This window comes from Gallus gallus, chromosome 3 (assembly GCF_016699485.2).
Source record: "Gallus gallus isolate bGalGal1 chromosome 3, bGalGal1.mat.broiler.GRCg7b, whole genome shotgun sequence".
NCBI classification, from domain to species: Eukaryota; Metazoa; Chordata; class Aves; order Galliformes; family Phasianidae; genus Gallus; species Gallus gallus.
The window spans coordinates 35,986,828-35,999,425 of record NC_052534.1 but is presented as its reverse complement, the minus strand read 5'-3'; the positions used below and the strand labels follow the sequence as shown (position 1 = coordinate 35,999,425).

Genomic DNA, 12,598 nt, shown 5'->3' with positions numbered 1-12,598 from the left:
TACTATACTATACTATAAAGTGTATAGTACTTGTGTATTCCTTATCTCAGTCACTGCCCTCTTAAATACTGCAGAAACTTTAAGCAAGTAGAATTAGAGATAAAAAGGAAAACAGTGTATTGCTACAATTTCTGAATGGAGCATAGTCATCAGTTTACTTTGTGTTGACTTACTGGAATGTTATCTGTTGGTGTAAATTTTCCATGTGATGCATGGAAGGAAAAGGAAAAATTAAATGTTCTGAATAAAACTCAGGTAAATACTTTAACTTTGTGTATTTGCCACGTGGAAGAAAGTGGAGATAAGTGATACTGCATGAGAATCCTGAAATATTTACGCTTTTCTCGTGATGTGTGACTAAATTACTGTTTGTATACATGGCCTTTGATAAGTGGAGGGACAAGAATTTTATAAGGATTTAAATTTCTGTATGACGAGTAGCCATTATTTTTATTTGTATTTTTATTATTATATACAATGTTAACATTAGAGACAACAGCTTATAAACAGAAACTTGAAGCTAAGAAAAGAAATTCAGTTTGGAGTTTTGTTTTTATGTCCATTTTCTAGAAAAAGAATGTGCAGATATTTTAATTATGTAATTTGAACCCAGCATAAGTAATTTTATATCCTCACTTTGAGTGCCCTTAGCTCTAGGAAGTAATTTCTGTACGCTTACTCAATAAGTGTACAGGACTATTTTGCACTACTGAGATGCCAGACAGAAGGAATAATATTGTTTTGAGACATCTCCAAATTTACTTTCTTTAGTAAGGCCAATTGTCTTTCAAGCACATTTTTGAAATAAAGTTTTATCTCTATCACTGTCTACCTCCTAGTGGCCATCTCAAATCTTGTGGCAGATCAGGAGGGCCGTGACAAAAAGATGCCAACCTAGCTGCCAACAGTAATCATCCTGCTTATGGGTAGCCTTTGCAGAAGAGAAGGCTTTGGGAAGACCTCATTGCCGTCTTTTAGTACTTAAAGGGAGCTTATTAAGATGATAGAGATTTTTTTACACAACCTGATAATATTAGAACAAAGCAAAGCAGTTTTAAACTAAAAGAAGTGAGAAAAATGCAGATCAGATATTAAGAAATACTTCACTCAGAGGGTGATAAGGCATTTTGAGCAATTTGTTCCGTAAGTTATGGATGACCCATCCCTGAGGAAGTTCAAGGCGGAGTTAGATGAAGCCCTGGACAACCTGACTGTGTGGGTGGCAACCCTGCCTGTTGCAGGGTGATTGAACTGGAATGATATCTGAGGTCTCTACCAACCCAAGCTTTTCTTTGATTTTTATGTAATACTTCTTAATGAGGCTGGATGCGAAGAATAATCATGAGAATTATTGTTTAACCTTTGGTGACATGTAGATAATAAACCTGTAACTACTTTTCTTTAAATCAGAAATTTTGGCAATCAAAATAGAGTTCTTTGAAGTTTATATATTATATTTTTAAGATGATACCATTTAATGCTAAATTTTAATAAATACTTTGGACACTGAGATCAGGCAACTTTATATATACAACATGTGAAATTAATTTTAAGTGGATAATTAGGAAAGTCAGATGGTTATGTTCTCTTAATTATCCTCTTTTCATTAAATCCTTAATATGTCTTTTAGAAGATCAATGAAATGTGTGTGTATATATATAATCTATGTGGGTTTTTTTTTTTTTTTTTCCAGAATCAGAGTCGAAATCTACTGTGCTAGAAGCAGAAAAAGAACACACAGAAGATGTTCAGCAGGTACAGGTAAGATCCTGACACAAGCATTCTAAGTAGCATTCTATAAAAAGGCTGGAAAAGTAGTATTTTGGTCATTTGTGCAATAGTTCTTGTCTGGTGTAATGAATTTTCAAAATGTAAACACTTAAGTTTTCTCTCTTCAAAGTAAATTTTTCTTTTGAAATCCTCCTATGCTCCTTTGTTTATCTAGGGACAGAGATTAAATGTTCCTGCCTGCCTAAAATAATTGTCAAATTATTGTTCACTTCACTCAGAAGTAATGCTTTGTTCCCGAGATCTAATGGTATCTCTTAGAAATAGAAGGTCAGGTTATATCAGTTAATCTACGGAAGTTTGTGTGACTAATAGTGGTAGAGTTTTTTTTTTTAATACAGGGTTAGAGCTGATCTGTCTACTCTCCTCAGTCACAGCCCTTTCTTGTACATTAACAGCTGTGTTTTGCAAAAATAGTCACTGAATTTGTTTTTGAGATAGAAAACAATGTCTAACAAAATACATTCTATTCTTTGTTAGGCTTGCCAATTTAATCTGAGTTCAGGTAGGGATTTTATGTGTGGTTTAGCCTTACCAAACATTTGAAGAGTTCTTCTAGTTGATTACCTAAATTCTCCTCTCTCCGTATTTAGGAACACTTACAGACTAGAACTCATTAGTTATAGTTATAACACAAAAATATTCTACATTGCAATATCATAAGCTTAAATTATATTTGTGCCATGCATTTTTTTATTCTACATCAGTCACTTATGTTGTCTGATTTACTTTGTTACATTTGCTAGTGTTAGAGATCTCCATCTCTCTTGTTCACAATTCATTTCTTACAGCAATAATTTGACCTTCTTCCATTCTGTACTATTTTTCATCAGTGAATAACAGTGCTAAGCACTTCATATGCATGATCACCTCATTGACAAGAAGTATTCTCAAGTTTTTGCTGTATTATGTCTTCTCTCTGGTCTACATTAAAAATCAGAGTGGAAGAGCCTTAATATTAGAAAATGTACATGGGTGAAAGGAAATCATTTCTGTATTGTGCCAAACAGTTGAAAATTTTTTTTTCAACATGCGCATATATATATATATAATATGTTTATAAAGAATGTTTACAGAGCAAAATGGTGAAACTAATGTCTTTTATCATGTTTGGAGATAAATCCTGTACTATAGTCAATTCCTTCTTATTATAGTTTGTACTTTTTGTTTAATGTGATGTAATGCTATGAAATGTTTCTTCTAGAGATCTATCATTTCATTCTTTATCTAGTTTGCTTGTAAGTTTCCTTTCTGAAGGAAGCAAGCATTGGCTGCTGTTATACAAGTAGGTGATAACAAAGAAGAGGAGACCTAGCATAAAATTTGAATCTGATCTGTTCTATGATGTTAGACACAACCTTGTATTTTTTGGCCTAATTTCCTAAAGTTTTAAGACTTCTCTTGTTCAGTCAAAAAAAGACTTATTTACAGAAGTCACAATTTAAAAAAGAGATTGTAAGAGAATGCTTGTTTTTAATGCAGGATTTGTTGAGCAGAGGGGAAAATAAGATAAAATGGCAGCCATTTCAAGTATTAGTTTTGAATTGCCAAAGCAAAGCAACAATGTCTACATGGTCTTCTCAGAACAGAGAAATCTTTGTTAGATGGAACTTTTTTTAGTGAAGGGAGAAAAACTGAATGTTCTCATTTAGAAACCTGAGCTTCAAACCTGATGTTTCAATTTGGCAGCTGTACTTTTATGCAAGAGCCAAGTTATTCTCTCTTTTGCACTCCTGATCTTTCATAGTACCATTGCAATTTTCCCTACGTTTTAACTCAATTTTACTTTATTTTATTTATTTGATAGAGTCATAAAGGCAGGAATTAAAAACCTTATAATTGTTAAGTAATCACATAAAAGCTGAGCTTGAGTATTGGGACATCACAGAACCAATAACTTACATACTGTTTGACAGTCACCTAAAAAAGTCACCTTTTACACATCTTATTACCAAAGCATTTTATATTTCTGTGATCATCTGTGTCTAAACTACATTGCATCATCTGTGATAAATGCCTACTCAGCAGAAATTTAGAAAGCAAGCCCTGATTACAAGTATTTGAAGGTCAGAATTTCAATGTAATGAATTACATTCTATCAAAGATGTCTGGTCTCCTATCTCACATCTGATTTCTAGCATTTTGATTATATTACAGTTTGCACTGAGTATTTAAACTATGTTTACAGTGGAAAAATTTGCCAACCAAAAAAAAAAAAAAAAAAAAACAACTTGTAGCATTTCAAGTTCAGTTGTTTGCTTTTGTCTGGTTCACCTAATTTCTACCAAGAAATAATCGTCCAACCAAAATTATACTCCTTCTTGAAATTCCACGTACTTCAACTAGTAGTAACAACCAGACAACATTTTGTCTTCTCTTAGGTACTGAAAATGGATTTATGATGCATGATCTTGTTGGTGTGCTCTCCAACAATATCATAGGGAAACAATTCTAGATTTAAAAGCCTTAAATTACGTGATACATTTTACCACGTTGAATATACCTTCTACTTTGAAAACATTATAGCTCTGATTCTTTGACTGTCCCCTTAAAAACTACTACACTATGCTTTGATGACAATCCCTCTGTCCACCTTCAAGGGGGAGTTTTTTTTTTCTTTCTCTAGTTTTAATTACAAATTGCTCTAACTCTTCTGGGTAATAGCTTAGCAACTGCTGGGATGTTCTGATTTTTGTCGCTTACTAATATTAGAAAAATAGTTGTGATATACTTTATGATAAATATATAATCAGTCTACTTTAAAAATATGAAAACACTGCCTGGATTGGGACTTACTTTTAATTACTATAAAATGTCACAGCTCAACTTTGTCTTGGAGGCATGAATGTGACTCAAAATCTTGTGACTGAAAGATGAGAAAGGTTATTCTTAGAGATGGGAGGTGAGGCACAGAAGACTAGCCTGAAATAGAGAAATGATTAGACAATAGCTATTTTTTTTTTTATTAGGGTATTTTTCTTACTTCTGTGTAACAAAGCTCTCATCTGGACAAAGATGTTGTAGATGAGACTGGTTAATAAATATTCACTAGGAACTGGAGAAAAAAAATGTTTTTATATAAGAGAAGTTTCCATGTTGTGGCTTTTTTTTTAATGCAGCTTCAATTAGCGTGTTCTTTCTCGAGAACAAAAATACATATTTTTAGAAGATGCAATGGTCTTACTGGGAAAAGAATTCGAATGAAGGAAACTTCTTAGAAGTTTACTGTGTGAATTGAATGATAATGAAATCTACTTATTGAATTTTACAAAGTAAATAATGATCTGTGTTCTCACAAGTAGTTGGATATTTTAAGAACAAACATCAATTAAAAATTCCTACAACTTTATGCCAGCATATCCCAATCACAGAAAACAAAAAGCTAGAAAAAAAATAAGAGTTTTTAAAAATCTAATCTTTCTCAACATTGTCCAGGTTTGTATATGTGTGGTGCATCAACTTACTCTATTTTTACATTCAATAAGTAATTTTACAATTTGGGGTATCTTTGCTTCAAGCAAGTAAGCATATGTACGTGTTTTCTTGTTAGCCTTAAGAATAAATTATGCTTTATCAAAAAAATGTACAGAAAGAAAACAATTTCTTGTGGCACAAGAAATGATAGAAATCTGGTAGATACTTCACTTACGGAGTCATAGAAACTGTGCAAGTGCAGAACATTTTATTTGGGCAGTAAAAGGGAGTCTAATCTTTGTCAAAGCTAACTCCCAGATGCGATAAGCAGAAATCAGGTATACTTGGTCTTTAAATATTCATGAAACACAGTTTTTATGCAGAAGTTTCCAATTTTGTTGAGATCTTTCTCTTTTCCTTAATGTTAGGACGTATTCTTCAGCTTAAACATGCTCCAGTGGCTTTGTTTCTGCTATAGAAAACCTAATGAACATTAAGATTTTTTTGTTTTATAACTCTAGGAGACAGACAAAACTTTTTAAATATGGAATTCCTGACTGAGCATGACTGTTCTATTCTCCAAGCTGAAACCCCAATATAATTTAAAGAGGGTGTGAGTTCTTGTCTATTCTTCCTCCTATGTGACCTGTAGCTGAGCTTTGTATTTAAAGCACTGGATTCTGCTAGTGTCAGAAAGGCCCTGAAGGAAAAATGAGATCGCAAGTAGAAATGGCAGAACTGAGGAAGAATTGTGTAAATAGAGCCTTAAAGACACCATAAAGAAGTCGGCCTATTCAGCCACTAGATGGCAGTTAAGTATTTTTGAAGGAGTGTGAAATGCACTGGTAAATCATTCTCAGAGGAGTCCTTAAAATACTCTCAGGTGAGAATACATATTTATTGGTCTGAAAGTGGTGGCTTTCTGGTAGTTAAGAAGCTAGCCTGTAAAGGGTATTCATATCTATTGTATTTAAATTTGGCTAAGGTTTAAGTAACTGGAGCATTTCCCAAGGCTGATAAAGCCATATCCTAAAAATAACAGCAATCCTAAAACACTGAATGTCCAGAAAGCTCTGCACTGTCATTAAGATGCTTTTTTCCTGTTATTGTTGGTTATTAATCCAGTTTTGTAAACACATTTGATTGTTATAGTCTCCAAGACCACTAGAAGGAGGATAACTGTTAGCCTGATTTTTTTTTTCTGAACCTTTCTTTTATTTATTTCTGATGTTGGAGAGGATAAAAAATGTCTTTTATTTAATTGTTAAAAATTCATAAATCACAGGCTCTGCATTTAAATGAAGATAAAATGGAATCTAATATATCAAGCCTCTGTAGTAGGAAAAAAAGGCAATAGATTCTCAGAACAAATATTAATATTTTGAATCATATCCAGACTTTACAGTTCTTGAATACGCTTCCACTGTTGCTTGAAGCCACTACTTGCTTCTTTATAAAGAACAAAATATGGTATTTGGGAAGAGATAATAGCACATTTTTGCACTCTTCTTCCTGATCCTAGTGAGATTAAAAGTAGTTTTGTTCTAATCTGTGTTCTTAACATTTGTTAAAAAATGTTTACCCATATAGTCATTTAAATTTGAAAGGTTTTTTATTATTTTTCCTCTTAGATACTTGGCAAGCTACCCTCAATTACTGCTGTGAAATAATATAAAGATCATACAGTATTTTAGGGCTGAATAGACATAAGGAGGGCATTTTGTTCAGTCTCTCCCTCATCAATACTTTTCCCCAGGCAAGACTAGCGTAAGTGTTTGGCTGCGTTTCTTAGGATTTTGTTCATCTCCAGGGATGTATCTGTGATAAGTGATAGCATGTACTTCCTTCTTTGCCAAGTCAGTGGTGCAAAGATGAAGACTTTCTTTATGATTACTTGCTACATTTCTGATGTGACATCTTATAACATCTTAAGATCTGAAAGTATGTGGTCTAAGGAAAATAGATTTATTTTCAGTTACTCCTAGTTTTCTTATGAATGTTGATTAAAATAATTCTCAAGAAACTTCTGGGCAAGTTCAGGTGTTTCATCCAGTTTCTATGAAGCAGACTTTATGAGAATACAGCGGAACAGAATATAAATTTTGCGTAATGATCATTCTGCGTTTTCCATTTTGGTTATGATTTATACTTCAGGAGGGCAAAAAAAAAAAAAAAAGAAAAAAAAAGAAAGAAAGAAAAGAAAAACAAGTTCTTTGTTATTTTACATTCAACTGCTTTGAAAAGTAGCACCAAGCTTAAAGTTCCAGGAAAAATAATGCCTGAGCTGTGTGGTTGCAAATTCTGTACAACTGAAGTTGATCAACATTTACAGACTTTCCTTACTTCTATCACAAATGACAGGGATAAAAAGACTGATTTATTTTAGGTGGAATTTTGTGGTGAAACTCAAAATCCTTGGCCATAATGTGTGAGTTTCTCATTTTTTTTTCTCAAAATATAAATGACTGAAAAGGATAGGTCTTGTTTAGGAAGAGTTTTATATTCCTGTGTGTGACTCTGAGCAATGGTATGTCTTTCTCTCTTGCTCTTTTACCGACTTTAGTAAAATACTAGCAGAGCATTGTCATTTCTGAGTGAGCAGTGAGTAAAAAGAAATGCATGATAGGCATAAAGTTATATAGAAAATACAGATTTTTAAATACATATTTTTTCATTTTAGAGGATATGTTGATATAATCAAAACCCCAAATTAGAGATAAAATGTTAAATTATTTGCTTTGTTTCAGATATTCATATTACTCTAAAGACAGATTTCTTTTTTCTAAAATACATCATGCTAAAATCTTTTTTACTTAAATTCTCAAAACAATCAAATCATTGGAGATGAGCTTTGTGATTTATTTTATTTAGTATTCTCATCTGAAATGAAAAATCTTTGTTTTTAATAGTTTTTCCAACTTTAAAGAGTTAGAGAAACTGACTGGATTCCAGTCCCTACCTTCAGCATATTCATGGATGTATTTGTGAAGACTCTGATTCCATCTCCCCAGACTTATTCATTAGTGAGTAGCAGGCTCATATTTCAGAGCAGTGAAGACTGTTTATCCCTTTCTACGAAGAATTATTCTTGCTGAGGGTTGTTTCTTTTTTTTTTTTTTTTGCTGCTAATTCTGTTTGAAGCCTGAAACAAAAGCAATATACGAGTCTCCCATTTTGTGGTCTGGCTAAGCTTTTGTGTAAAAAGGTCAAGCACTGTGTAGAAGCATCAAACTCCAGACATTTGCATATCAGGACGTGGCAAACTTGACCTGTAAAATCGTTATCTCATTTTCCCCCAGTACTGGACCATCAGGAAAAGAAATTAAAGACACTGGAGGAATCACGAATTCAGGTTCTATTAACATTTGCATTTGGGCAATAGAATCCTCACTTTATATTTCTAGTATAAAAACTAGTGTTGTTCCTGGAAATAAAGAATACAGAAGTAACAGAATGAGGTAGAATAAACAGCAGTACCTACCCAGGGTGCTGAACCATCTACAGATGAACCAGAAATTAAAAAAAAAAAAAAAAAAAAAAGGCCTAGTCCAGACAAGTTCAGCTTCTTTCTATAGTATGCCAATTTAGTAAAATTCAGTTTATTGTTCAGAAGATAAAGGCGCGTTGCCTCAGTCCATAAAACATATAAGTGGATGCAATATATGTGTGTATATTGGAAACGATATATAGAGAGACAATAAATATAGTCTCCAGTACAAATAGGAGATTTTTAGAAATACATTTAGGATATTGCTAAATTTTGCAGGTTTCTTTCTTTCCCTGCCTGGAAATTTTATTTAAAACATTCATCTGAGAAATCCAACTCATTAGAAGAGGTAGCTGCAATCTGAAATTTTAGATGTTTGACAATGGACATGTTTTATCCTGGTAGGTCAGCTTTTCTGCTGATGCACATATGTGCAAACATGACAAGATTCAAATGAGTTGGCTGTAATGTACAGGCTGTTTGTACATGGGCAGATTCAAGTATACAAGCTTTTACACGGTGAGCAGTATCTGTTGGATACTGCATGCTCACAAGCCTATCGTTATAACACCAGCACAATTAGGACAGCTCTCCCAGATTTAGCCAACACATTGCATATGCATGTGTAGAACTTGTTTGAGGAATGCTGAGCACCATTCTATACTCATACACTTGTGGATTTTTTTTTCTTATTCACAGCTTTCACACAGTTCATCTGGATAAAGAAAGGCTTAAGCTTCCACCTTTCTTTCTTTCTTTACAGAAAGAAGACTGTTCCACAGTACCTGGGTCCTGGGTAAGAACTCTAGGCAAGACAGAGTTCCCACATATTGCTTTTAAAACCCGTAGGTTTCTGCAGTGGAATTGTACTTTGGATTAAAAAATGAACTTTCTTTTATGATGTGCATTTTTAACTTGATATTCAGGTTCTTATCAACAGCTTAACAGCTTTTTACCATCTTTTATATATATCAAAAATTAAATCCTCTCTTGCTTGTTCTTCTAATGAATGATCAAATTTTCAGTTCTGATCACTCATGGTTTTTTGTTAGCTGTTTGTTTTGGTTTATTGCTTGTTTTGGTTTTGTTGGCCTGTTATTCAATTTTCCTTTCTTATTAGTGGAAATGTGTTGTGTATTATGTTTCTTTGATAAAACTTGGGATTAAAAAAAAGAAAAGCCTTTCAAGAGGGATTTTAAACTTCATGCTGTAGGAAAGGCAGAAATCTAATGAAACTACTCTGAGGGCATTTAGAATAATTCTAGAGGCATATAAATATGGACTTTGTTGTGTTTTTGAACCAAATAAGTTTGAGATCAATGCAATATGCAGCTCTCTCAGCACTCATACCAAAGTCTTCTATGTTCACATAAGTCTTTTGTGCTTCTATATGAGAAACTGGATATAATTGTGATACTTACATAACAAGGTAACAGTAAGAAAGATTGAAATAGTTTTTCTGCTGTCATTGAGACATGGTAGTAGGGCTTGAAGTCAAAAGTCACTTTAGTTCATCAAAACATTTTTGTTTCTTGTCTTCAATTACTTAATCATGCCTCTTGGCTGTCATCTTAGAAAAAAATAAACAGTAATAAACAAAAACACTTTTCTTGAAGGAACTTTCATGATCTACAGAGTAAATTATCCTGTAAAACGCTGATTTCTAGGTTTTCCCTGTAGTTCATGTTGCGTTTCAGGATTCAAGGACTACCTCTTTTTCTTGTGAAAAATTTAATCTAATCTGAATAAATTAGTTTTTAATGCAGTCAACTCTTCTGAGATCAGCTGTCATTAAGGTTAATCTCTTCAGAGCCATTTAATATTCTGTTTAATCCTGCTGGCTTCAGTGTTGTTTTTTTCTTTTTCATGACAATAATTTTTCCAATTCAATTAGAATTGGAAAGCTGTGTCTGTCGTATAACTGTTGGTAGATTGTTCTTTCTTAAGATCCAATTTTAAAACTGAGAATTACAGTCTGGGGAAACTGGATTTTTCACAAATAACTGAAAACAAGTGTGTGGTGTTAGAAATCCTAGCAGTATATTTCTTCTGCTAGTGCTCTCTTTTGATGAACTCACAGGTCTTGATACTGTGTTTGCAGGTGACTGATAGTGGGGATAAGAGCAGATGAAATGCAGAGATAATAAAATATTCATCTTTTTCCTTTATAATGAAGTTCTTCAACAAAACTTGCTGCTACAAACACTAAGCTATTAACAGAAATGGAGAGTTATAATCTTAAAATGTTATAATATCGTTTGTTAACATGTCTATGTTAACTCCTTCATTATTCATCAAAAATCTTTTTTTTTGTTCTCTTTTTTTACTTTTCTATTCAAAGTTTGGTTGGGAGAACAAGTTGAAATACATGACTTTCAGATCAAATTGCAATTCTAGAACATTCAGACAATATAGAGGACTGAGTTTTGATAAAGTAGATTCAAAATTGCACCATATTTGGTTTAAGTGTAGTAGCTGCTACTTTTTAATTTTGAGATTGTTTTAGGACAGCTGGAAAACTAATATAAACATGGAATTGTAGTCTTATGTTTAAAAAACAATTTTGTGCAGAAACAATTTTCTAAGTATTAATGAACATATATTTTATTAATAGTCACCTTCTGGAAGTTACAACTTCATTTTCCAGAAAGAATATTGACTTTTATATGCATGTCAAAGGATGATATGAGGAACATTATCTTCCTGAAACAAATCAAGGCAAATAGCATACAATACCTGATTAACTTATTTGTAGGCTTCTTTTCAAGACCTGTGAAATCTGAGTATTTGAAAGATTCCCTGTGAAATAAGCCTACAGTCTCATCATGAATTTGGCTTTCATGAAAGCATAAAAAGCCACCGAACAGTTTAGCCATAACCACTTGCAAAACCTGTTACATGACAAACCTAGTCTAAATGCTTGAAGTGCTGATGCTTGTGACTAAAATCCCAAATTAAAAACAAATAACAGCAAGGAGTACTATAAAGTAAATGGATATAACTAGGAAAAAAAATTCTTGGAAGACATTGTACTGTAACGTCACTTCTGTTCTATATACTGTTCAACACTTCTGAATAAGCAGTAATGGCTGTTTTGGGACTGTTTCTTCTTTTGGTACCTTTTGATAAAGCACATACTCATCACATTTAGTAGGTTTTTTTTTTTTCCTGATATCTAAGAATGTAAGAATTCATGTGCTATTTAAGGTTCTTCAATTCTCCACTCAATGAACTGAAGGCAGGATCAGATGTTTGAGAAAGAGATTAAAAATGTGAAAGCTGTCAATCACAGAATAACCATTCCACACAAGAAGCTTTTCTAACTTCACTCATTCACAGTTTGTCACTTGGCGGAGAAGAGTCTTTTTAGTTTGGTTCCTCATTTTAGGTGGGAGGAAAGTTCTCTCCTAATTTTGTTATCTTTCTTTCCTAAGCATCTGAATGGAAAGAAGCATTATTACTCTCCATTTTGAGATTAGTTTCTTCCAAAAAGTAAACATTAAGTATGTTCTGCATTCCTTATTTTTATTTTATCGTTGATGTGTATATATTGAAATCCAGCAGTTGGAATTATTTGATTCTGTTATACACAGTTCCATCCCTTTGAAGAAATGCTTAACATATTTCCAGATAACAGAATTAAAGTGTTTCAATGCCCTTCCCACCATCATAGGTGTGTATCAATGTGGACATGTGCGCTTAAAGCACTTGTACTCAGTGGCTGACTGTTTTCTTGGTTAGGGTACGAGGGGAGTTTGTGGAATTTTGCTTTTGCCAACTGTAATCAGAGTTTGAAACATGCCCATGCTGATGAAGGTAGTTTCATACTGAAGCAAGTCATTTTCCTAAACTGTTTTCTTCCACTTTAAGATACATCTATTCAAAATGATACTTGTTTCTAAAGGCTTG

At 33.0% G+C, this 12,598-nt stretch overlaps 1 protein-coding gene across 4 annotated transcripts in view; it reads left to right on the top strand.

The window, feature by feature from the left end:
* Positions 1-12,598, top strand: part of FMN2 (formin 2) — a 157,642-nt gene that overhangs the window by 44,196 nt on the left and 100,848 nt on the right. For 3 of the 4 annotated variants that reach the window (XM_040696690.2, XM_046938373.1, XM_040696689.2), the window contains 2 exons: positions 1,694-1,761; positions 9,453-9,485. In XM_040696690.2, the coding sequence (XP_040552624.1) occupies positions 1,694-1,761; positions 9,453-9,485 (101 nt within the window). 4 annotated transcript variants of the gene reach the window in all.